Raw genomic sequence first — 27,683 nt, 5'->3', positions numbered from 1 at the left:
GCAGCACAATTAGGGCAGTGAACAATGTGAAAAACATGAGGCATTGCATGAACGTATTCTTCCAGCCTAAAGGCAAATTAACGACATGATGAAACTATTTAGAAAGGAATACGGCTTCTCCGAGTGGAGGTGTGAAAGATGCGAGAAGTGAGTGCAAAGCTTCCGGCAGAGCCCAGGATGGATTAAGCTAATCTGAGCCGCTAGGACGATAGCACGTCAAGTCAAGAGACGCGGTTCACAAGGACAGACGGGATGAGATGCAACGACGAGCGGTACACAGCCAGGGTGTGACTGGGGAGGGAGATCAGCGCACAGCATCATCTGCTTTCATTTCCTCTTTTGACTCGTTTGGTGTCATAAAAAAAAGAGACACTGGAGCAGTTTTGCTGCTGATGCAGATCTCAGCACTTCATTGTCTCTCGGAAATTGTCCAAGGACATAATATTACATCCAAGACAAGGATCAATGACCTTTCTCTCTCTTTCCCAGAAGAAAACTCTGTGGCTTCACTCCTGACTCATTGACTCATTGTCTTTCTTACTTGCATTTCACCGCGAGCATGTTGTGATCTAATTATTCAAGAGAACCGGGAACGATCTGATTCATGGAAACATACAGTGTGCAGGGAGGAAGACAAAAGCGAACCGTAATGGAAATACTCCATCAAACATCTATTCATCCAAGATATTTTCTCATGCGTTCATCTTGGTTTATGTAACTGATAGAATAAGTAAAAAAATCTTCATGTGCAGGTCAACAATCAACCGGTAATATGCACTTTAATACCTTCGTATCTGTTGCTATGGTGAACAAAATCAAATTTAATAGCAAAAAGGACAAAAATTCCCTCAACAAAATGTCCCCGGCTGGATCAATCAGGGAGTGAATGGAGTTCTGGCTGAGGGTGAGCCACAGCGTCTTCCTGTTCCTTTCCGTCTCATCTTGTCCCTGCATGACTTCAGTCACTTTACATGCAGGTCATTTAGTTGTGTGTCTCTCAACTGCAAACGCATGAGTTGTCAGTCCATTTTCTGCCTGCACATGCCTTCAAACACTTCATTATGAGCTGTATATCCCTGCCAGCGACGGAAGCAAGCTTGATTAAAAATCCTTGGTAATTGCCTATGAGGAGATTCAAGGTGATAATAAAGTGAGAGGGAGAAAATGACTTTTGTCTGTCCTCGTCCCATGCGCCGCACCTCCCTCCTCTCTGTTTGTCTCGGCTGCTTGTTGTGCTAAAATCTTCTGCCTCCAGCCAGAGGCAGATAGTGCACGACTGAGAATCCACACTAAATCAGCATTGGGGATGGAAAACAGGGTCTTATCTGTCAGCAGCAGAGTGTGCTTACCGCTTTAAAAAGGAAATGTTTTTTTATTGAAGATACAGGCCTTCAGCTCTACAGAATCAAGTTAGTACGCTCCATGTCTTTAGTCGTGACAATATTATTATTATTATTTTTTTTTAAATTAGATCGGAAAAAAAACATTCGGAAAAAAAACAAGGTCCAAAATATCATAGGAAAAAAAATATTAGGTAAAAATGTTTCGAAAAAAGCAATAAAATATTACATTGGGAAAAAATCATTTAAAAAAAAAGGAAAAACATATAAGCTCCGAAAATATCATAGGGAAAAAAATATTTTGAAAAAAAAGTAAATTAAACATTACATCAGAAAAAAAATATTTTGAAAAAGTAAAAATATGTAAGGTCAAAAAACATCATAGGAAAAGAAATATTAGGTAAAAAATGTTTTGAAAAAAAGTTGTAAAAAAAAATATGGGAAAAAATATAATACAGAAAAAGTAAAAAATATTGGGTCAAAAAATGTTTAAAAAAACATTAGGGCAAAATATCTTTTAAAAAAAAACTTTATTGGGTAAAAAAAGTTTTAAATCTTAGATTGATCAATATTTTGAAAAATAAGTAAAAAAGTATTGACATTGGTGTCATTTGGACCTAGTTTTAATGCCGAGCAACCATCCGTGTGAAGTGAGTGCAGAATGTTCAGGCGAAATGCAGGGAGCCAATGAGGTTTGTCTGGGCATTGCAAACAGTGCGCATGGTTGCTTCAGCGCTTCTGCAGCCGTAAAGCCGCACACACCGGATAGATTAGGCTTTCTCATGACGCCTACATCTCTACAGCTCACAGGAATTTTGTGGAGTTTTTGAAACTTCAGAATTAAAATTCAAGTGGGTGGAAGTTTATTTCTGGTTCAAATTGACTGAAGGATTCGCTCTCTTCGGCCACAGACATGCTTCAGAGAGTCCTCACGGTACATCAGTGGCCGATAAAACGACTTGGGTGTTTGAAAAGATGGCGTGTCGATGCCGCCCCTCACCCTGGTGTTGTTCCTCTCGGCCTTGAGCTCGGAGATCTCCTCCTCCTTCTCCAGCAGCTGCTCCCTGCAGGCGTTCAGCTCTTTGGTCAGCGCGGCAAACTCCTGAGCGACACAAGGGGAGAAAGAGAGGGCACGACTCAGCATCACGGTCAGCTACACACAATGCTGTGCAACACAACACTGTGCACCACAATGCTGTGCACCACAACGCCATGCAAGCATTTTATAGTTGGAATATAAAGATAGAAAGCTTTTATTTATGTGCCGGTTTTTAATGCAGACAATTGAATTTCTCCCAATATGTTGAAGCAGCTGACGGTGTTGGCAAATATAAATATATAAATAATGGATAAAGCAAGCAAGAGAATTAAAAGAGGATGAAAAGTGAAGAGGAGGAGAAGAAAATAAGTGGAAGAAAGAAGAGGCAGAGAACATGAAGGACAGAAAGGAAGTGGAGAAGAACGATGAGAAGGAAGCAGATGAAAAAGAGGGGAAAAGAGGAGAAGATGAAGAAAAGAAGAAGAGAAATCTGGCGAGAGTGAAGAGGAGAGGGGAGAAGAGTACTGGCACCACAGAGGAGCCGCTCGCGAGTTGGCACTTACAGTAAAGTTCTTAGAAGAACGCTTAGAAGTCAACAATACCGCGTCTCTCCGTCTGTGTCACAAATCTACACTTTTAATAGATTTTAAAAACACAAACTTGTAGTTTGCACTCCCTCGGCCACCACCGGCTTGGTTCTCACTCGAGTTTTGCTGCAGATGGACGCAGAAAAAAGCCTTAATGCGTGTGAACTACATTTGTTTTCCTTCACGCGGTTCGGATCCACAGACTCACTCAGTTCTGAGCTGTTTGTGACAACCAAGCTCTCAGATCAAAGTCAAATTCAATTCATTAGTGAATTCTTTTTACGGAGGGGACGTGTCTTTTTGCAGCGGGTCACGTCAGGCAGGTACAAAGGGATCAAACAGAGACACCTCTGTCTCAATGGGACTCCTGAGTGACGGCGGCGCTTGTGTTGGATTTTGACATGTGACACAATAACCAGCAGCAGCCCAAATATCACCACTTCACTTGTGTCGCATTTGTGACTGAATAAAAACACGCTCGACACGAATTCAAATTATAATCACGAGTTCTCAAAAGCCGTCGGATGGACACGATGGTGATCCATCTTTCTGAGCACATATTCTATTCTCTATTCTACATCAACCGGCCCTTCAGGAGACGAGGACAATAACTTACAGTTACAGTGGTGCAGCAAATCCTTTCAGACTTTATAGATCAACAAACCCCCGGCACAAAGAATGAAAATCCCAGAGTTATTACTCGCTCGCTCTGTATCGGCAGCAAAGGCTTCAAAAACATCAAGTGGATTTACTTGCGTCTTCAAAAAGGTGGTCATAACATGCAGCGTATGCCTCTGTTTCCCTGCGGGGGGGGGGGGGGGGGCGCTGTGATCTGCGGGCTGCAGGTCTTTGCAGGACCTGAGCTCTGGTGGGACGGCCAATTAATCTGCAATGATCTTGGTCTTTTACGAGTGGATTTTCTAATCCCGGAGGCTGGAAGGTGCGGAAGCAGCTCCACACATGTGGAAGTGACCCCGAGCGGTCACTGGGGACGGGAATGTTTCTGGCCGTGCGTTGTGAGTCCATAACTAAATCTCCCCACGTGTGCTCTCGGGACCACGATTGAATTAGCTCATACCGAGTTAATATTATGGAGCGCTCATTGGATCCAATTCAGCAGCCCCACTCGCTGTCTTATGTGTGTAACTTCTAAACAAAGGACAAAGATCACTGAGGCCAATAACAACCTAATTGTGTAACTGGTCCACTAAAAGTCCCGAAGCTAAAAGGTTAAACTGGGAGGAAAAATGCGCTCAGTTAACCACTGGATGAAGATCGGGTCAATTGTTGCAACCCAGCGGTTACCATAGCAACAGGAGACAAGGAGAAAGAGTGTTGGCGTGGTAACCAATCCACCTCTATAGAGGGTGGCCCTAAAACGGACCAACGGAGCTGTCAGTCACTACATATGTTGTACAGTCAGATTGCAAGCGTTTGCAATCTTGTTTTAGACCAGCAATGTGTGTGTGTGTGTGTGTGTGTGTGTGTGTGTGTGTGTGTGTTCACTATGCGTGTGCATTGGTACCCAAGCATATGTAGTTGTGGCCAGAGGGTTATGAGAATGAGCTCTACGCTTTGCACTGCCAGTCTCAGAATATTGTGTTATTTTTTTTTCTTTGCAGGCCACGTCCATTTGCAAATGAAGTGATTATTTTGCTTCGTCTCATACGTGTTGTATGTCAGTATATTTAGTTTTCTGGCCTTATGGAACAAAATGCTTAATTGTCTCACTGTATTTTCCAAATGTGTTTTTCAGCTCAGAGCTCTTAAATCTTCCTCCTATAGGAGGGCAGATAATCACAGTCACCTCCTCGAAAGAAAAAGCCCCTCTGAAAACCGCATCATTTGCCTTAATGCTTGAGAGAGCCAGCTTCCCCTTCCTCAGCAACAGCCCACATTGTGCTCTCTCTCTCTCTCCCTTACTTCGAGCCAACGACCTTGTCTCCTAAAAATAGCTTTTCCATACGAATAAACTGCATCCTGGGAAAGGATTTTTCTGATGGACATTCAATGTTGAAATAAGTGGAACACGAACAAGTCCTTTGTTTGTTATGACCGATCCATCGCCGACTGCTGAACATGATGAGAAATGTGTGTTTGATAGAAATGTAACTCAATAGAAGTATAGTTGTTGATGCATTTCATGGAGGGAAATGTCGTTTTTCAGGCCGTGTTTGGATTTTTAAACAATCGGCAGCAAAAATATGCTAATAAATATTCATGGCTATTAACAAGTTTGAGATCAAAGGACAAAGAGAGAGAAAGTTTCTACTTAATTATTTCTGCATCCACAAGTTTGACTGTGGAAATACTCCCACTCCCTCTCTAATCTACTTAATTTGAAAGAAAAATATAATTTTGTGTTGAACTTCTTTAATTCAAATAGAATAGTGTTTTTTTTATAAATGTTTTTAACAAATTAAACAAATGAGATATTCCTGTATTTTCTGTTACCACACACTGAATTATTCACAAAACTGGAAAAAGCAGCGAATGGGAGTTTGTTACCATTCAATGATATATATATTTTTTGCTTAGTTAAACACAAACTGGCGAGTTGTTATTCCCACAACGCTGCCCAGCAGGCACTGCTCTCATAAATAACCTCACGATGCGGCGGAGAAGATAGAGTGGCTGAATGCACCGAGGTGCAAAGACGACTCATCGAGCACGCAGAGCAACCGGAGCGCCGGTTTATAAATAAAAAGCAGAAGATGTGCACGCTGGGGCTCGCGTGCATCGGTTAAACGGACTTCCACCTCTGTGCAGGTTCAAGCTGAGGTGGTGGGAGCGGCACAGTACGAACACACACACACACACATGCAGACTGGAGGGTGGGCGGGGCCTTGGGGCCCCCCCGGGGGAACGCGAGAGGGCCGTGCTGACATTCCTCGATGTTTCCCAACGCCGCCCGGCTGTGAATGCTGCATCGGTTCTTTTTTTTTTTTTTCCTCTTTCAACGAGTCACACAAGGTCGTTTTCATCAGCGCTTCTGATGAAGGTTTAGAGCTTTATTTTATCGTCCACTCAGACAGCTGGGAAGTATAAAATTCCACTTGGATGGGCTGAGGTTCTCTCTCTAGCACTATTTTATCCATGACCTGCTGGACTATTACCACCCCCCCCACCACCTCATTACCTGGGCAAACTGCCTCGCGCTGCAATGTGTCGGCTAGTGCGAGTGTGTGTGTGTGTGTGTGTGAGCATCACGCCCAGAAGGTAAATCTGTAAATGGGACGGTGGGCGAGGCCTCGTCCCCGAGTGGACCTGCGGTCCGGCCAGAATGACACCGCAACAAAGGAAGAAAGGAAGGAAAAAGACACGGCGTTGAGATGCTGCCGCACTGAAAACAGACCCTGGCAGTTGTGCATCGCTCCCGGGGGGGACGGAGCCGTGGCGGTGTGATTGACGGCGATCTGATTGAGCGTGAAGGGAAATGCAGAGAGCCGCTCGGACAAAAAAAAAAAAAAAAAAAACACAACCAAGAAATGGAGGACACAAACGGAGGGTTCACTAAAGATCTGAGGTCCTTGAGCCGGTGACAGTGCAGAGTTTCATCTTTTAGCAACTAAGAATGACTCGCTGCGAAAGGCTGACGACTTTCATGGCAAAGAGAAATGAAAGAGCTCTTTGTCAAAGCAGTGTAGCTGTAATTTGGAGTCATTATCTGGGACTTTCCCAAACAGGACCCGTATTGTGACATTTGTGCTTTCTCGCGTTCTACATCGGAGATACAGAAAGCTCCGGCATGCAGCAAGCTCTTTAATATTTGATCAACTGTGTTATATTTACAGTGTGAGACCAAAGGGACAGGACGGTTAAATAAATGATGAGATGAGCCTCCTGTTATTAATTTGACCGCTGATCTCCCGCAGATAACGACTGTCTACACATGCAAACGACGCGGCACTAAAGTGGAATGATATCCCCGTAATCATGACATAAATTAAAAGTAAATACATTTAAATAGCAGCTTTAAAGGTTCTCGGCCTACATCTTGAGGCAGACGAAGTAAGACCGATGACGGAGACGGAGATCGGACATGGAGGAGCCAGAGGTTCCAGCTCAGCCAGCGGGCTCATTTCCTCAGCTTTAAATATTCAACAGTCTCTTCTCCTTCTTCTTCTTCACGTTGTTGCCTTTCACCCGTCACAGCGACAGCAAGGACGCCCGCCGCCTTCGATCACAATCCGACTATGGCCACTACCTGCGTGAGGCACAACAATATCTCCGTGTTTGTGTCTCGCCACAACTTGTAAGAGCTGCTCAGTCCGAAGAGCTCACAGTAGCATGATTGGATATCTTTGTTATCATTGTGACACAATCGACTCAACCTGCAAGTGTCTGTCCTCCACAAGAAATCCACACGAGACCTAATGGCACTTCCCATTTGTGCCAAATGAAGCAAGCAGGGATTAATCATTCACAATTAGCCATGAATTTAAAACGAACCCGGCGTGAACAAAAGGAGACCGGTGAACTTTGAATAATGCATTGATTTTATACAGCTTGATTGCCTGTGATTCATTTGGGAATTGGACAGACAAACGCGCTTAAAGGGACAAAAGAGCCCGTTCTTAGAGAGGACAATGAAGTTGTTGTCCTGAATGCACTTTGCATGACCCCGTTGTGATGTCGTACACAGCGGGGAGGAGATGGAGGGGGGGGGGGGGGGTTGGGTTGGGGGGGCGCGGGGCTTCTGCTCACTGCACCGCGAGGACTAAAGGAAAACATCCGCTGATTTAAAAAAATAAAAAAACACTTGTGGACGGGAGATGATTATTTCATGGAGAGCGAGGCGGGCAGCAGAATGAAAAAGGAAAAAGAGAAATGGGGGCGGGGGGGTCGGTGAGAGAGAGCTCGGTGGCATTGAGAGTGCGCGGGACGTGATTTACAGTGGAGCCTCTAGCGGGCGCGAGGTAAGAGGGGTCGCCCCTGTCCTGTAAAGGCCCCTCGACACCAGGTCATAAATCTCAAGAGTGGAAATTTCAGCCGACAATTTACCGCCCTTCCGCAGCCTAATAACTAATTGTGATCCCTTTGAACTCCTGGACAAGGACCCGCCGCCCCTCCCCGGCCTCTCGCCACGACATCCGCCAATGCCGAATGGACGTGAATTTCTCCCTTGTTGTCGCAGCAAACTCACATGACCATTTCTTAGCTCAAATAATTCAGAATTATGGCCGTAATTTAAAACTAGTCCACTTAATTATGTCGTTTAAAGTTTTTCAAATTAAAACGCAGCTGATGCGCGGCTGGTGCGTTGCTCTCGCACACAAACGGATCTCGGTGGGCTTCTTGTGCAAAGACGGGCGTCTTCTCCAGATGGATCGCCTGGCGTTCACCGGGGGAAATGAGAGCGAGGCTCCTGGAACAAAGCATCCCATAGACATCCCTTCCTCCACCGCACGGCCCCCTGACACAAACGGACGCCGCTGCACGCTGATGCTGTGCCCGTATTAAAAAGGTCGGCGAGGGGAAGGCGTGGGGGGGGGGGGGGGTCGTTTTATTACACAGAAGGAAGGCCGAGTCTCTCGGTCGTGCTCTTTTCATCTGGTCCCAGTGATGCCGGACATCCGGGCCGCGGCGGAGCTGCACGTCTACGTTCTACGTGGATAGAACAGATCACGTTGGCACTCTCAAAAAGTGTTTTGAATGTACTAAACACGTCATTCTTTAAATAATTACATGTACTTTGTCCCCTTTTTTGCATTTGCATTTCACGTGAATATGAAATACAGTGTCGACCGACAGAGAAATCTGTCAAAAGCGGCGCTTCAAATGTTGACTCGAGGTCTATTCGTGAGTTCCACTGCAACGGCGAGAGCAGAGATGAAAAGCCAGAAAACGAGCAGCGCTGCTAATCAAAGGTCAGTCGACTGATGAGCTAATGAGCAACCGAGCCGCTTGTTGTCGCGTGTGGAGGATTCATCGGACGAGGACTTGCAAAGATTACAGCAGGGAGATAACATCATCCGGCCTCCGTGAACGAAACGCCCTGCGCGCATCAAAGAGGGTCCGACGCTCTCTTTCGCGCTGAGATGAAAAAGATAGGCGAGATGGGGAAAGAGCGGCGTGATTCCAGCGGTCCAGGAGCCGAATGCAGCAGAGACGAAAAACATGTGCTCCGTATCCTCCTGACCCCGAAAAAGACACACGTCTATGAAGAAGAAGACACGACTAAAATATGTGTCTCGGCAGAGCTGGAACTGCCTCTGCACCTGGAAAGCTCTCAAAGGGTGTAAGTCTATTATATATTGATGGAGCTGGAGGTGCACGACGGGAATGACGTTCATGGCACAATATGTCTGTGAAATTGGTGCCTTTACGGTCGTTATCAACCATCTAATACAAAGTCGTCCCTTTCGTCTTGGTGTCCTGCTCTTGTCTCCTCTGGTCATCTGAGCAGGCGGCGTTATCGCTCTCCTCCAGCCTTCCCTCCCGCGCGGCGCACAGGATCCCTGCATGAATCACACGGACCGGAATGAACATCACAGCGGGGCGGACGCGGGGGGCGAGATGGCATCCGAGGCGACGGAGGTCGGAATCCGAAAAAAACGGACTCAGAAACGGTCGTCCGTAGCGTCGGCAAATGCTCCTGTGTCGTCCGTGGCGTCTCGCAACGGCCGTGTTGGATTTTTAAAGGTCAATCCGACCGAAGGGGAGGGGGGCAGGTTTTTATGTCATACGGCTGTATGTACATTCAATCCGCTGGGGCAGAAGTGCACGTACACACTCAGTATGCCCCCCCGTCCCTCTGCAGGTAAACACCGAAAGTCAAATGGCCTCTGGCGCTGTTCAGGATGAATTAGTGTTGAAGACCTGCTGCTGTGAATCTCTGGCATTTTATAAAAGGTCTGAAGCACGAAGCGGTGCCCCCCCCCCCCCCGCCCTGCACTCAAGGAAAAGCATTCAGAGCCACAGAATGAATGAAAAAAACGGTTCTCTCTTGTGAATAAACAAATATGTTATTGTTCACTGGACTACATGCAGGGATTCGGCTACAATGGATCCATCTTCTATAAATAAGCCGTGATCTCTCCGGACTGTGAATAAAGACGATAGAACGAAGGGAAGCCGCACTTACAAATCCTTGGGGGGAGGGGGGAGGACCGAGACACCTGTCCTTGGGCGGCTAATGTCCCTGAGATCCTCTGGGGCGCATCAGCCAGATGTTTGGCTTTGCTCGCTTGCTTGCATGAGGGATTTTTTTGGCCCCTGTGTCCCGTTACAAGTGGCATCCATCACTCAACACACAGCTCGCATGCTGCAGGACTTTCTTTAAAGGAAAAAGAGCAAAAAATGTGCAGAACAAATTCACTTGATCCTCTCCAGTCGAACACAACCTCCCGTAAGGAGGTAGAATGGATTAAGCTAGCAAGGGTTTATACGGAATCAGTAACACAAATATTTAGCAGTAATGTCGATTAACCTATTTATTATTTATCAATTGGTCCAAAAAACGCAAAAGATTTCTGATATCTCGTTTTCACAGTAACTCAAATATGTTGATACCAGAAAAAGGGAGTCGACGAGAGAAGGTTCTTCGGTGTGTTTCTTAGGGGGCTTTGACAATAGCCGATGCAGCGACCCTCTAGCATGCACTTAAAGTAGCACCGTGTCACTCTTATGGATGCAAACTACAAATCCCACGGAATACATCCGAGGGCACAGACGCTGGCGTGTGAAGCCCTTCTATTCGCCGTTAAGTGTCAACAGTATAACGGAGGGGTGGATACGAGAAGAAGGCCCTAAAGGGATGCGCTGCCTGCACCACGAGCACGGCAACATCTGCATCGAGATAAATCTCACGCGTGACACGCCGGTGAGACACCTGTCGAGAAGGAGCCACATTTTCAATGCCTGCGAGGAGAGATGCGCGCTAACGGTACTTCGGGCAGGCAGCATCTGGTGATCGGCCGACCAGAATACAGAGAGGAAGCCGCTTTACGGCATCCACCCGAAAAACGAGTGCTCGGGCCCCCTCGGGCGGTGGCGGGGTCACGGTGAGGGTGAAGAAAGGGCTGGTAGGTCGCAGGTGGCGCCGTGGAGGAAGGGCATGAGCGATATAGCATGGAAGCTGATTCAATAATACATGAGTTAGGTTGACGCTGAAAGCTGTGAGTGGAGTTCTAAGAGGGTTTGGACTCCGTGACGTCTGTATCAAAGAATACGTGTGATTACAACACAGTACACGACAAAAAGTGTTAGTGTCCCTAAACGCAAACCCAAAGAGCTTTTGTTCATTGTTACCAGAAGGACGGATTTGTTCCCTCGGTGCTTTTAGAAATATAAAGTGTGAAGGATCAATGAGTCCGACAGACCAACACATCCAACTGAGGGGTGATGGAGATGTGGGGATGCATTTTGCTCATTTTGCTCAAAAGGCGGGAGGCTATAAGTAGTGGAGTGACTTCTTAATTTTGCAAATCCAGATTCATTTTGTATGCAATTTCATCTGTTTTGTTTCATTTCAGTTTTTGTCATTTTATTCTGTATTTCTGGGGAAGAGAAGTGATGTTCTTATAGTGACACTAAAGCAGCTAAATGCCACACTGCTAGTCCTCCAAGGGTGCAGCTTTGTTGTTATTTCTGTGTAAATTCCGAAGGGCCAAACATGACAACAGCAGAAACTGGCCAACTCTGGTGGTTTGCCCGTTCCATCCTCTGCTCCCTGTAGTTTTTTTTTTAGGCCGTTGCACCATGTGGAGCGAGCCCTGGCGGGCGGTGGGGGGTTGGGGGTGGGGGGGTGCCAGCTCCGCCTCAAACCTCAGCGGCTACTGGGTTGCCAGCTCGGCCTCAAGTCGCAGGCATTAGTATGTTGATATGAACCAAAGGCTCTCATCTGCTGTCGGGTTGCCAGATTTATCCCACAGTGGGCGAGCGAAGAGCTCTGAACACACGGCTGGTTTATTTAAAGCGTTGACTCGAAATGCTTCGTGCACTCTCTGAAGTTTTTTAATTAAAGCTTGTTGGGTTGCTTCAGACTTGCAACGTGTAGTAAAACAAGCAAATGGTTTCGGGACGCCGCTGTCGGAGGGGAGAAACAAGGCCAAAAGGTCACAGGATCCTACGAGTCCCGAGTGTGCAGGTTTTATTTCATCGACGGCGCTCGTCGTTCTCCCTAAACGCACCTTACCGCGCGCTGCACGCACAGCAACGCGATGTTCGACAGACGCCCGCTGAGAGAAGCTGTCGCCGAGGAGCCAGGGGAGAAAAAAAAAGGAAAGGAATCCATTGTGATGATTGCCGTCGCAGCCGGATGGATTGACCTTGAGCAAATCCCCACGCTGACCCGAAAATCACAAACCAAGCGATCCTCAGAGACTTACGACGTACGAATCGGCGGCGAAGAGGACGGCAGCGGCGCCCTGACGGGGTAATGTGGCTTCTGCCCGGATACAACGTTGCTGTTGTAACCGTGGAAGCAGCCGCCACAGGGTTGCCTCGCCAGTCACTTCCCACAATGCACCACGGAATGCTGTCACGCTGTTGTGCAACATAAATCTTGTTCACCTGTAGCGCCTCATCATCTGCTTCGTGATATGATTCCCTTTGTTGCCCAGAATGACTTCCTGTCGAAGCTGTGAATGTGATAAGTAACCAAATCTATTAATCGTTAAGATTATTAATTTAGGCAAAAAAAGGAAAATGTATATCAGAATCCAGCAGAAGTATTTGTTAATTGACCAAAAAAATGAGCAAATCTTCAATTTTGAGAAGCTTAAATGAGTAAATGTTTGACACGTTTGGCATTTTTACATGAAAAAAAGACAAAATGACTTGGTGGCAAAATAGCTGCTGATTTCTTTAGATTAAGCTCCACAAACTAAAAATGAGAATATAAATATACAACAGGGAGTACAAGGACAAACACTCGGGCTATTTCACGATACCTTGATTCATAATCGGTAATACAGCGAAATAGCAGCTGCTGCAAACATGAATGTAAACAAAAAATTATATATTACAATGTTTGCAAGGTCCAAGGATAATACCTAAAGGGCAAACACTGCATTTAAAGATTACTGTTTGTTTATAATACGACTCTGCAGGGTACCTTCACCATTATGTGTTCTTTCCACTAATGTAGAAGGGCCCTGTTTCTTAACCGGTGGCTCATTTGCATTTTCCACTCGTTTTCTATTTCCTGAAAGGCCTCTTAAACAGTACGAGCCAGGGGCAGTTCTCTCACGAGCTCTTTTTTTGGGGGGGTGAATTCATAACCTCCTTCCTTCTGTGTTTTTTTTCTTCTCGCTTTTGTAAGTTTGCGCACAAGCATGAACACGCGTGTGATGCAAATAAGAGCCTTGGAGACGCTTGGTTGGGGCACATCTGCATCCGCAGCCACGGGAGCGCGTCTATGCTAATCGGCCGGCGTGATCCGCTACCAGCTTTGGCTCCGACCCGACGGGGAATCCTAGCCTGCAAAAGCTGCTATTTATATCCCTCCCAAGGCCTCCCTCTGCCTGTTGCTGTTATTAACATCGGCTTCCCCAGACAAAAAGACAAAACTGAAATCTGGGCAGCAACGCACCTCGGACATATTACAGGCAATACGAGCGTATCCCTGTTGACTCCTTTTTATTGTGTAAGAATTCTGCTTTCCATTTCAACACGTGATCTTCAGGATCTGTGGATTATAAAACGGTACAAAGCATCATCACGATTATGATTGAGATTAAAACCCGAAACGGACTAAAGAAAAGAACGAATCTACTCCAGAGATCATCTCTTCTGGTATTTGATCGACTCGATGTTCCATTTCTACAACATTTCTAGGAATTTAACTGATTGCTGAGAAATACATGCGTCTCCCGTCCTCGCTGAGAGAGCTGCTGCAAATTGAACCTGCTCGTTTCGATCTGAAAACCTTGGATAACATATTTTTATCAGGAGAATACTTGGGAACAAAAACCAATCGGGGGGTGGGGGGGGGGGGGGGTCTCCTAATGACATGACTTGATGGAGCGTGGGTTTTCAAAATCGAGGCCACTTCGAGGGTGGAGCACCCTTCCGTCCCATCTGCCTCAATTGTGATCCAGCCACACACATCGCCGTGGAAACGAGCACTGCACTCCTCTCAGTGGTTGCCATAGTAAACCATGTGACCTCTCCGCTATTGGTGCGCTGCAGCTGTTTGATTCCTTATCGACGCGGAGGACAAAAGTGATTATTCCCCTCCGCTGACGGACGGCCTGCCGTCGCCGGCCTCGCAATCCTCACCGCAATGGAGGACGGCGAGCGGGTGATCCGCCAGAGAACTTATAAAGGGGACAGAAGTCCTGCAGGATAAAAAATAACAACAACACGTCTGTCCTACATCACAGCAGGTAAACTCCAGGTGTGGGCCCCAGTCTTTTCGGCTTGTGACGCCCTAAAGAGGAAAGAAATGTCCACGTGTGACCCATTGACACACGTTTGATGCTAGTATTCTCAAAATGACAAGATGCTGATTATCCGGGTGTGATGTTAAGTATGTATTTTACATTTCATTTCAGCCGTTTAGCATTTACTGGTATTCAATGTTAACGTATTGAACAAATGTAAGCAATTCTCTGTCCAATCAGTGTCGATGGGCAACGTTCTTCCTCTCAATCAGGAATCAGGAAACATTTATTGCCAAAATATGTCGGACATACAAGGAATTTGACTTGGCTGTTGGTGCGTCACAGTGGACAGTATGACAATAGACAACAAAACAGCAGTGCACGAGTAATAAAATAAAATAAAATGCTAATGCTATGGGTTAGTAGAAGAAGGCTATGGGTTATTTTAAAATAAAAGAATAAAGCTAAAGTTAAAAATATTTTAAAAATTAAAAAATTAAGTGCACTAGTGAACAGGAAGTGACAAAAGTGACGAGTTGTATTGTATTGAATTGTATTACAAACTAGCCACGTTTCTTACAGCTCTAAAGGCATCGCGAAATATGAGGGAATTATGGGCTAGGAATTTACCATCAAATCATCTCCTCCAAGATGTTGAATTCTCCCTTTAAACCTCAACTTTTCCAGCTTATCCCTGTTTCAACCCCCCGTTGAAACTCCAAATCTTTCACCTGAAAGAGCCACTAATGACATCAGAGGGTTCCTGCGTGTGCAGGTCTGTCTGCCGTCTGATGTATGTTATTAAGAGCATCCAAACAACCACATGTCACAGAGCGCTCAGAAGTGGGCTCTGCATCATGGCTGCAATGACAAAGTGCGTAATTAGACCTCCCGTCTCACCCAACAAATCATCACTTTTAGCCCAAATGGATGAAAGATGCCTTCAATTTGAAACATAGACGCAAAGACTCAAATGCAGCCAGCTATTATCAGGGAGCCGCACAGCATCACTTTTGTTTGTTTCCTTGGAAACTGATTTTTTTTTCTTATACCGCCCACATGTGAAGTCACTCTCTCCATTAGCAGCTATGAATTACATCCGCAAAGTCCTTGATTTCCCCCTCTTACTTTTTAGATTATCACAGATCATTACATAGAAAAATACAAAAATGATGTTTTTGAAAAAACACACAAGATGAATTCTCTCAATCGGAAGGTGACATTAAAATGGCCTTTAATGTAATGTTCTCACAGAAATCAAACTCCTGCAACAATTTGTAACGTTACCTACAGGGGAAAGAATGGAAATATCCTGCTGACGGGAGGCGGTGAGACTGAAGGTGAACCTCGTCTCTTTAAATATTTCATGCCATATTATCTCTGAATAACCACGTTCTAAAACTGGCAACCACGTAGGACTCTTCATCCGCCAGATTTCCTCACACTGCTGGCGAGCAAGTCTGGATTTCTATATTTAGAAATATTGTGCTTTGTGCTTTGTTTCATTGTTGTGTATGTGAACAACCTGCCAGTTGTTTCAAATGATTCCATATTTGATTCTAGTATAAAGAGGAAAATTTCTCTTTCTTGTATTTGAGTTTATCAAATACAGAATTATTTTAGAAGACGTTTAAGAAAATAAGACTTTCTGGGACTCAAATAAAACAGCCTGCACAAAATGTTCCCCTTCAACAAAGGTGCGCGTCACAAAGCGGTTGAGGAGGATGGACGGGTCAAACATGGTACTGAACTGAAATGACCTCATTGTAAAAGGGTGCGTGATGCACTTCTGCTTTCAGGGTAAAAAGAGGATGCTTTGACATTTTCAAATGACTCAGTTAATAAATAAAAACCAGCTTTTATTGCTGTGGGATCAGATCTGATTATGTGATGCCTGTAACCTGGATTTTGTGTTATTTGCCTCGATGTGAGGCTTACTGCTTTGATCTTCTGAGTAATTCATTCTTGGAGCACATTCTTCTGTGGAGCAGACGTCACGCAGAGACATCGTATAACTTCTAGATACGGTCACCAGTATGACTGCGGTGAAGGGGGAGAAAACAAACGGCAAAGCGGGCCATGAATCCACTCTTGTGGCCTTGCTTTCGATGCAGGATCATAACCTTCAATTTGATGATACTGCTGCAGGAACGGAGCTTTAATGAAAGGCCTTTTTGCATGTGAGTTTAATTAGCATTAATGCTTGCCAAGCATGCGACTGCCTTGAGATAACGGAGCCACTGAATCAGTGTTTCCTTAAAAGCCCACTGAAATCCATCACATTGGAGGCGCGTAATGAATACCAACATGCAACAGTAATAAAGCATGCGGCATAAGACCTGTTTGTGTTTCTCTGTTAAAGTAAAGGTCACCATCAGCTCCGGGGCTTTTACGAGAGGAGGAAGTTCAATACTGCAGAGACACGGTGGAGGAGTCGTGCATCAACTTGATGTTTTGTTCCACTGGGGCTGAGAAGATACCAGTGACGGCGGCTGCAGCAGCAGCAGCCGCAGCTCGCAGCCTCTGCAAACGCGAGCGGCTCGGGCGTCGGTGTCGCCGGCGATGCACAGCGGCGCTCGATAAAGAACCCGGAGACCCTCCGAAGGGACAGAGATGCAGAGGAATCTGATCTTTGTTGGAGCCGACTTTGATAGAAGCCGCATCCTACCTCGTGTTAAATGTTTAGTTTTATAGCAAATCATCACACCTCTCTACCTCAGGGGGAGATTCAGCATTAAGTGTTCTGGGTGAGAAGAGTCAGATTACCTTCGGAACTCGTTAAAGATTAAAAAAAAAAGAGATGTAAGTCTGCAATTAATTTGACAGCGAGGCGAAAGCGGTTGGGTGGAGGCAAATCGCCAGCGGCACACGGGACCGAGCCGAGCCGGCAAATCCAATAACCCCCGATAGCTCCTCCTTCCCGGAGACGAATCCGTTCAGGCTTCACCGGACCGGCCTGCTGAAGGAAACTTCTGAGAAACAACGCGGCGGAGAGGAGGTTTGCAGCTCATCATCTGGTGGAGCGTTGGAAAGCAAACAGCTGCATTTCATCTGCGTTCAGGAAGGAAGCAGCTACTCACGGCCGACACAAACAAGAGCGCCACGGATATCTGCCACGCTCATTTAAATGAGAATGAATCTAAGTCCTTTTTTTTTTTTAACTTAATTTCCATTTGATCCAAGCGACGGTGTGGTGAGTCAGAGGCTGTGTAATGTTGATTAAACGGCCTCATTGTGGGGATCTCAGACACGCACGGCGGTAACCAGGGAGATCCCCCGCATTCAGCTCGGTGTGGCCGAGTAAGCGCGCCGCCGGTTAATGACAGAGAACCGACCGTTCTGAACGGGGACGAAGAAAAAGTCCATTGATTGTCCAATGATGTGTATTACATCAGTGGAACTGACTGGCGTATTTATGACATCAATGAAGCGTCTTACTGTCATGTCAGCGTTTTATATAGAGTTGGTTGGTATATAGAGAAGGTCACACCTTCCAGCCCCCCCCCATCCAGTCACTTTGTTCAAATGGAGAAATTAAGTTGTTTTTGACTGAAATGAAGTCAAAAACAACCTCGACAAGCAGAGAAAACCAAGACCGCTGCGATTTGATGGACGGGTCATCAAACCGCGGCACGGGGAAAGAAAGGCGGAGGCGGGAATGACAAACGGGGGCAACGGCGACGAGTTATTTCCTGTCCGCTGGATAGCATCGGGCAGAACGAACAGGAAGTCCATCTGTGAGGAAATGAACACCACCTCGGCCCCCCTGGGGGCTGATTTAAAGACAAAAAAACCTGAAATAAAGAAGTAGATTCAATGTCATAAAATCATGAGCCCGATTGTGAGCTCGCGATATAGAATTCAGCACCTTTAAGAAAACATCAAACGATACCTGTAATATTTTATCACCCTCACAGGGTTTACCATCTTCAAATGATAGAATTGCAAATGACTCTATGTGTATTTCTGTAATCCTAGATATGATTTAAATAAAACACATATTTCCAGAGTCTGCCAGTTCTACGGTTTCCACAGAAAATAACAACCATGAACCCTCGTTACGAGGCGAGTTCAGTGCATTCTGGGAGACATCGGACTTTGAGTTGCAGCCCCACGGCAGGCGGTTGGAGGGATACTGTTCAAAGTTAGCCACTGAGAAAAAGACAGACATCCATGGACTGCAGATTAACGGACTGGGACATAAAGCTTTGTTTGTCTGACAAAAAATGCCCCTTGGGATTCCAGTCAGTGAACCCAGGGTGAGAATCAATGAATTCCTCCCATAAATACTTATTTAATCAGTATAGAAAGATAAAATGACCCGATAGGCCTCGTAATGACTTCTGAAGGGGCCGGTGGCAGCAGCCCCGTGATGGGTTACACATCCAGTTGAGCTCCCACTTGATGAAGCCATAAAAACGTAGTTAATAAAAGGACCTGCGGCGCCTCGCGCGAGACTACAGGCAGCGGAGGCTCGTCTGCATGTAGAACAAAGGAGAGGACTGTGAATGGGTCACCTGACACAGAGACACCACAGAGACACACTGGCCATCGTGACTTCTCTCAAGAGGCCATTTTCATGAGAAATGAAGGTTCGAGGTGAACAATAGAGCTTTTTTTTGTGAGACAATGACGTTTGTCACCTTAGAGATGTGGGTTTGTGCTTGCGGAAAGTTGAGCAGAAGGTAAAGTAACATCTGTTCAAACTCCCTTTTTAAATGCAAAGTGAGGTTATTTATTATTCTGCAAAACCTGGATTAAGTATCACCCAGAGTTTTGCGGTGACCTTTTGTGCAATGACTTATATGACTTTTATTCTTGCTGAAAGTTTTCACAATCGATGAGAAAAATCCAGAGACCAGTTGTTAGGGTGGAAACAGACACACGATGAAATGATGAGGGGGTGAAAGGTCACTGAAACCTCCCACACATGAGATGAATTTTCTGCTGGTCAGCAGGTTCACACACACACACACAAATGACTTTGAGCCGAGATTAGGTCAATTTGTGCAAGCTGTGTCTCCTTTTTTCTCTATATTTTAAATTCAAATTTATCCATTCATTGGCTGCACGCTCATGCATACTGAACAGAAAGCCGCCCTGCTGGAGGGCAAAAGGAGACGTATCGGGACGCTTGTGCAGCCGGTTGTTCCTCAGCAAACAGCTCGCAAAAAGATGACAATAACTAACGTGGAAGGCGCCAGATTAAAAGGAGGATTTAATCATTACAAATATTTGATACCTTTTGACACCGTGGGCCTCAAGGAGGAAGCAATGCAACCAAACAAATCTGATAACGTGCCTTTTACCCGCTGAGAGCTCTGATGAAGACTGACAGAGCAGAAAGACATCACATTGTAGGGCTTAAACAAAAAACGGTGCTGGGAGAAGTAGGTGCAGCATCTGTGACGAGGCGTCTGCCGAGCATAAAATCTGCACCACGCGAGGAGAAAGTAATCGTTGCCGCCACTTAACTGTGAAATCTCATCGGGGGACGGGATACAGGCAGTAAGACGCATATAAACCGACTCGCAGGAGTGAAAAAGACGGAATGAAGTTGCGCTTAAACGCCCCCCCCCCCCCCCCCCCCCCCGCTGACTGCAGACCAGACACGCTCTGGTTTTAAGAGAGCGGCAGACACTCGTCAGCGGGAAAAGAGCTCGCCTAAGTTCTACGTGAGACACGCTCATTGGAAAAATGTCCCCTGACATCCTGACGACGTCTCAGCCGAGATTTCTCACTCAACCGCAAAGCACACGGCACTTTCTCCGATATTGTGTTGACAGGCGCTTTATATCTCGGGGCTGAAGGAACTGGAAATAGAAACGTAATGGATGTGTACAAAGAATTACACAGTTAATTGCAGTGTTACGGGGAGGTGTCTGATCCGCTGGCAGGCCGCTCTGTGGGCGAGGACAGAGGCCCGCTGAAGGCGGGGATTAGCGGGCGCAGGTGATGGACGGCTCGGGATTAAGCTCCGCAAACCAAAACCCAACCGGCGGGGGGACACGCCCAGGTTTCCAATAAGTGACACTGAACTTTCCCCCGTCTCCACAGCACACACACACACTTCAACCGCCAGCTCGGGGAGGATTTGTGTGTGTGTGGGGGGGAGGTACGGGGTGGCAACAGGCGTTTCAGCGTTTTCAGTGGGGGCACTTGAGCAAACTTGACCATGAATAATCTGTTAGACTCGGCAGGCAGACAACAAGGCGCTGATCCCTCATTTGTTGTGTCCTGATGAGCCCGACGCGTCACGATTGATCGTTGCCTATCGAGATCGAGACGGCATCACACTTTCTCCTGTATGAGAATCTCATTTTTGTTTTTTTAGCACCAGTGGTTCTGCATCTTGTTGCATTCTAACAACACAAATGGAGTATCTTTTACTTATCGTGTTGCCTTCTAGCTCCTGGTACACCGTTTATCTTTGCAGACTGACTGATGGTCATTTGCATCATACACACAGTACAGTTAAACGTTTAACACATTTTCATTCTAAATTCAAACATTTTTGCTGGTCCGGTACTTAAGGGAGCGTAACCTCTGCTGCGATAATACAAGGTTTCCCTCGTGTAAACTCAGGTTGAATGCAGGTACGAACATAACAGGGGCCGAATTCATCATTCACAACATTCTTTAAAATAACACACTAACCGTATAGTTTGTGCCAGAATTATTCTCCTGCTTCTAAAACAAATAGAGAAACACGCGTATCTCTCCTCTTTCATACACAGACATAGATATATACACATCTATACATATCTAGACCGGAGTGATTGTTATCCTGCATATACCCCTCATCCGGTGGCTCCTTTGATATCTCTCCATCATTCTGTCCCTCAGACAAGCCTTTAGCACATGTTGCTCGCAGCACGAAGGCAGTGAACGCCCTCAGGTTGAGGACGCTCCTGACGCCTCCCGCTCCACCCCGCACTGCTGGAAACCTCTGGATTCCCCCCTCATTATAAACCTCGAGCAGCTCGGAAAGGATGGATTTTTAGCCCTTAGTACCGTGTCAAATCTTCATCTAAACCCCCTGAGCCGGTGGCAAAGGCGCGAGACGAGGCGCGGCCGCCGTCTCCTCGGCAACCGAGGGTGGACGCCGAGGCCTCGGCGGGGGCGGACACCGCCTCTGTCGCGCGCCTTGAAGCGATAGCCGCCTTTGAGGGAGCACCGGAAAGGCCTGCAGGGGGCCACGGGGGCCTGGTCGGAGCCGCGCCGCGCCGGGCTCGCTGTCGGCTCGCATTAGCGCAGATCAGAGCCAACGCGCGCCGGCGGCCTGCTCTGTGTCGACCCCTGGCAGAGACGGGTTCTTTAATTTCACCCTTGAGAGATGCATCGGATGCAGAATCCTAATTGATTTGGATGAATAATCTGTGAGTGTTTCAGAGCAGATGTTCTTCACTATTGAGCCTTTTTTACCCTAAAAACCTGCATGCGTTCGGCAGAAAGACGACCGCGGGCCGCGCAACAATTAAGCACCTGACCGCGCACTTCGCCTCCAGTGCGGCGGCGAGCGCCTCGGCAACCCGAACGCTCGTCAGACGTTTAAAAAGAGACTCTCGGGCTAAACTGCCAAAACTACTGACGGGGGAGCTAAATAGCTGCAGCCTGCAGCGTGTGATCAACCTCTGAATACAAAGAGGCTCTTTAATGGATGGCGAGAGAGCACTTCACTGCGTGACGGGCCAGAGCGGGTCACGAGCGCTTCAGTTCATTATAGAAATAACTGCAGAAGGCCGCGCGCGGTACGTGTGGATATTTGCTGATGATTGGACTGTTTAAGGAGTGTAAATACAAGTTAGGCACTGCCACCGCCCAAACTACACATTATGTTATTCTATTCACTTAATAATACAGACTGAGATGATACAGTTTCACAGGGTTGTTGGCGGCGGCTGCATCTGGGAAACCACATGTGGATTTTAGCGAGTGTTACAGACAGAGTGCAAATGAAAGCTGCGAGGCACGCTGAGCAAACTGAACAAAACATGTGTTCATCAGCACATTGCTCAAGTAGCCATTTAGGGGGGGAATCTGGCCTCACGAGGGGAAGGGCCAGCGGTGTGCTTTCATAGCCACGATGCAGTTCGCTTAAAAGGAAAGCAGGAGCAAACATGGAAACATGGAACGTCTCGCTACAAAAACCAAAAAGATGGCAGCCAATCTGCGTCTCAACGTCTCCCCGTGCGAGTCCACGTCTATCTGATTACCGGCAGAGAGATTTCCTCTCATTCGCAGGGCTGAAAGGAAAAAATTATATTCTTGGAGAAGAAGATAAGAAGTTAAAACAAAAAAGTTTTCGGCTCAGCGCCGGAGAGACGGAAACCACAGCGGGTGAGAACGTTCCCTCAGCCAGACGGCGGGTCGGACAGCTGCGAAGATGTCGGATAATTAAGTTCTCTGTTGGCTTCCTGCACGCGTGCAGCAGCCCAACGGGAACAAGCTCTTTAGTGGGGAAGCATCCGGTGCTGAGGTGGGGGTCGTCTGAAGCGAACCTGCAGGCGGTGCATATTGATTTCTCAGGGTTCCATTGCGGTGCATGATGGGAGGATGGCGGCAGCAGCGGGAACACAGGACTATGAGCTCGTCTCAATAGCCGGTCGGAAAACAAACACGGGGATCGGGACGGAAACCCCCCCCCCACCCGATATAAAGATGCAGACGTCCGTTGGACCGTGACCACAGGCCCCTCCGCGGCCTTGTTAACTTTCACAGCCGCTTCTGGTTTTATAGACCGGATTGATTTGCTTCCACTCTGAGTGACACACACACACACACACACACACACACACATCAACGGCCATCATTCAGTTTACAGTATCAGCTTTCACAGCCTGGAGCCGTGAAGCAGGAATGTAGGCCACAAATAGGAAAACCGTCATCATGTGCTCACTCGGTTTATGGAGGCCGGCGGTCGGATGCATCGACTTCCTTTCTTCTTCGACGGAGGTCCCCCCTCCCTCTCACGGGCGTGTCTCGCTAATTAAGAGCACCGTCCCTCACTTGTGCGTTGACTGCGAGGCAGCGGGTTTCAAATCAATGCTGAAGGTCACAGCAGGGGGGGGGGGGCTACAAGAGAAGCAACCAATCAGGTAGCTTAAAACCGCAGCAACATTGTGAAAAACGTATTTCTGCTTATAAAAACTACATCTTTAACAAGCCACCCCACTTTGGGCAAAGCGTTCTAGTTTAATAGAGAAATGAAGGAGGATTGAATGAACCCTGGTGGCGTCTCGCCTTATTAAACGCACGCATACAAACACAAGGGGAGCAGCAGTTAAGAATCTGGTGTAATTGAACAAAGAAAAGGGTTTTATTGCCTCTGCATTATTCACAAAGGCCACTGCGAGCTGTAGCGCCTCGTGCGAAAACGGATGGAACTCGGCCGGGTCGAAGGTGGAGCTTCTACGGATGAACAAATGAATGGAAGGAGACAGTTACGTTGTCACTCACACGGAAGCTTGCAGAGTAGGTGCGAGGACAGAAATGACCCAGTTACTTGACTTTTCCTGTGATTGCGATAAGGTTAAGAATCCTCTTTAATCCAACAGCCACAGTGCGGCTGCACCACACGCCTGAATATCAAAAGGACCCCGGGGACACCCGAAAACTGACTAAAGGGCCCTGCTTTATGCTCCATTTTACTCCAAATGGATCATTTACTAAATGAGCATTACGCCGTCGCCTCCTTATTGCCAGTGGAGAGAAGTTCAAGTTCAAGCAACTTCATTTCAAAACCAGTTATGCAACTCAAATGAGACTTAAAACCAGTTGCTACGAATTGGTTAAGATTAAAGATTTTCCCAAAAGAAGTAGCTGGAGGACGGGAACGCAGCGTGTACGCGCCTGTGTGCGTCTGTGTGGCTGTACGTCGTTTCCAGTGTCGATTTGTTATCGGGTCGATAGGTGTCTGAGCATTGAATTTGCAGGGAAAAGGACACAATGTCAATGGCTAAATGAGTCTGCAGTGATCCGCTTTTATTCCTATTCAATGCCCTGATAAATCCAGCCAGTACATGAACTCAGAAGGTTCTCAAACTCCCCTCTTTGTGTCCCGTCAGGCCTTTCAAGTCCACATGGTTGGATGAACGAGATCAGACAGCTGCAGCAAACCAGGCAAAGGGTTGCAGGTTACATCAACGAAGAGAGGTTGTCGGTGAGCGGCTTGGCTTGTGCGTTCTACATAAACCTTTCGCTTGTGAATAGTGACGTTTTTGGGAGGGTTTTCAGTCTATTATTTGGCGAGCTCGCTTGTATTTCTGGTGGCAGGGGGGTGAATGTGGGAGCAACCATTACTGTGTTGGTTTTGGTCTTTTCATGATGAATCCTTCAAAAAGTTGCCAAATTCCCCACTCAGAGAATTGGAAGATCAATTATCATTTTATGATACCGTTAAGCGTTGTTGTCCGTACGCTCCATAAAGCAACTGGTTAGTTCGAGGTATTAAAGGAGATGAAGGTTTTACGCGTTTGTAAACTGACATTTTTTGTGGATTGTTTGGTTGTGTGTTCTTTCCTGGAGGGATTGAACCGAGTTGCTACCAATGAGTTACAGGCACACACACACACACACACACACACACACACACACACACACACATCACAGATACACAAACAGTCTACTACTCCTTTTCCTCCCCGGTTCACACACACACAAGCACACACACATCCACAGGGGCCTCTTGCTTTCGAAAGCTCACTCCTCCTTTTAATCGGTGTGGAATCCATCAAAGTGGGTCAAACTCCCTTCCCCATCTGCCCCGGCCAGATTTTAAATGCACGAGTGCTGATTAAAAAAAAAAAGACCAAGAAAATAGGGCAAACGCCTCCAACACACGTATTCGCGGCCCTCGGGAGACCGGCGGCGTGCGCCGGTGAGGATGTCGTGGGGGTAATTACCGCGCGCCAGCGTAACGGATAAAAAAAAAAAAAAGGTCAAACACTTTGAACTCCATCTGGAGGCCGCGTGTCAATTCGCCCTGTTTGGGCTCATTTGCATACGGCCACCTTTTGTTTGTTCAGTCAACCGTCCCTGAACGCACGGCGGAGAGAGGGCGGGTCACGCCAGAGGGGGGCGGAGCCTGTGTCCCACGGGGGCAAGACAGCTGTGGTTGGAAGCTTAAAGCCGGGTGAGAGAGAGAGAGAGAGAGCGTTTTTTATCCCGTTTCCGCCTCGGTGTCCCTTTCCTTGCAGTTTTCAGCACGTTGCCGTGGAAACATCTGCACGCCCGTCATTCAAATCTGCGCGGAAATCGTCGTGCCAAGCGGGAAAGACGCGCAGCTTGTGGGAGGAGCTCTCGCGAAAGGCCTCCACGTGCTTCCGTCCGGATCAGGCCGCAGCCCCGTCGTCCCCGCTGTCATGTGACGAGTTGAGTAACCGCCGTGCGCTTTTAGCCCATCATCACGCAGCGCAAATGGGGATTTCCAAGATTAAAGAGTCGACATGCCGCAGGCAGTGAGAGGTCACTAATACGGCGAGTTGAGCAAAAGATGATCGCAAAGGCACGCAAACGCCTCTCGGGTTGGAGAACCGGAGCTCAGTAATCTTTGTTTAACAATAAAAATGACTCATTGTCAAATTTCCCTTTCAACCGAATCGATTTTTTTCAGCTCTGTTTGAGTGTTTTTTCAGCCAGGGGAAAAAATGCCGTGCAAAAACATCCACCTCGTCAATGATTTCCTCGTCAGATTTCCACAACCCTACAGGGTCGCCAGGACAAGATTCCCTCCCTGACTGTCGAACCGCCGAGGCATCGCCATGACGACACACACCCTCAGGTGCATAAAAAAATAGGTGCTTGCGTGTCATTCCAACGGCTGTCAGGCGTCACCCGATGAGTTATCCTGCCTGGCAGACCTTCGCCGACTGGGCCTGTGAGAGTGTGTGTGATTTATGCATCAGAAGTCACAGCCCTGAACAAGAGGCCCCTGGAGCTCCGGAGCAGCGTGCGGCAGAAGCTCCAGCGCCTCACCCCGGATGTCCCCGCGTGGAGGTTAGCGCCGGGCTAAATGGGACACGCCCCCCCCCCCCCAATGCGCCGCCGGCGCCGCTGCAGACTTAGCAGTGAGAAGCAGCTCAGTTCCTTCCACTCCAGAGGGATACTTGACTAGAGGAAGGATGGAAATGTCCTGCACGACTCCGTCGCTGATCAGGTGAAGTAGTCCGTGTTTCTTCATCCTCGTTGTCACACCTTCTGATGCTGGAAGCCGCACGTGACGTGTGGAAGACGATCGTTTTCCGTCACGGCAGAGAACGAGCAGCTGAAGATGCTAATCACATGCGGCGCTAATTCGACCACCAAGGACAAATACTGGGCAACAATTACATCTCGTCTTTCAGGTGGCTCAACCATGACTAACAGGTTGGCAGCTTATTATTGGATGGGAACGATGGGATATTAACCACGAGGACAAAGCAACTCGGGCTTCTGAAAAAGGAAGACGCGACGCACGAAGCAGCTGCCATGACGCCTTCGGTCCCGAGAGTCTGACTCACAACAGCAGATTCTACGCGTTTGTAGATCTATACTCTGGCTTTTCTTAAACACTCAACACCCAGAACAGCATTCACCTCGGCAGCAAATTGCCCAGAGAGCAGAAACACTGTTTGTCAAATTGCCCCTTGAAGTGTTGCTTGATGAAAGACACCACGCGGACTCCTGCGTTTTCATAATGGGAGTCGCCGGGCCGTCCGGCGCCTCTCTTGGTTCACATCAAAGGGACGCGAGGTTAAAGCCCTGCTGCGAACCCACTAATGTGGTTCGGCGTGCTCGGCGTTCAGCAGACAGACCTCCTCCCCGCCGCTGGGAGCGACGTCACTGGAGGCCGTTCCATCGGACGCACGAGCGGGAGCCCCCCCCCCCCCGCTGCACGAGTGCAACACCTGGTAACGCAGAAATTGCACTTTGAAGAACGAGTGTGCGGACAAACTGAGCAAACCGCCACGCTGCTGCGTAGATGTTTTGCGGAGCCCGGCAGCGAATACCGAATGGGTTTAACATCTCCGTCACCCCCGATGGAGCTTCTGAGGCTTTGACCTCCTTTGCAATTCAATTCCAATGGCCCCGGCCGATGTGTAACTGCAATCTGATAAAAGGAATATCATTAGGAGTTGGTAAACAATCTGACAGGAGCTGTGTTCAAAATGGCTGAGCTGGGAACGCACTGATTTGAAGTGGCTCAATACAGCGATGCGTGCTTATTACCTCAACAAGGGTAATAAATCCCCACGTCACCTTGAGGGTGGAGGAAAATGAATTGTGGTTCATGTGTGTTGCAGCAGCCCGACGGCGAGCTTTCTTTTATGGGGATTTTCCCGGGACTGTGATGTGCGAGCCTGCGCGCCTTTGATTTCGTGATTTAATCAGAGGAACTTCTTCCGAC

General features: G+C 47.4%; 1 protein-coding gene across 17 annotated transcripts in view; it reads right to left on the bottom strand.

Annotated features, from left to right (window-relative positions):
* Positions 1-27,683, bottom strand: part of ppfia2 (PTPRF interacting protein alpha 2) — an 83,432-nt gene that overhangs the window by 23,581 nt on the left and 32,168 nt on the right. For all 17 annotated transcript variants that reach the window (XM_040173449.2, XM_078100453.1, XM_040173453.2 and 14 more), the window contains one exon: positions 2,341-2,442. In XM_040173449.2, coding sequence (XP_040029383.2) covers positions 2,341-2,442 — 102 coding nt within the window. The remainder of the gene's footprint in view (positions 1-2,340; positions 2,443-27,683) is intronic.

Source organism: Gasterosteus aculeatus, chromosome 4 (genome assembly GCF_964276395.1).
Source record: "Gasterosteus aculeatus chromosome 4, fGasAcu3.hap1.1, whole genome shotgun sequence".
Taxonomy (NCBI): domain Eukaryota; kingdom Metazoa; phylum Chordata; class Actinopteri; order Perciformes; family Gasterosteidae; genus Gasterosteus; species Gasterosteus aculeatus.
This window is presented reverse-complemented; position numbering and strand designations above follow the sequence as displayed.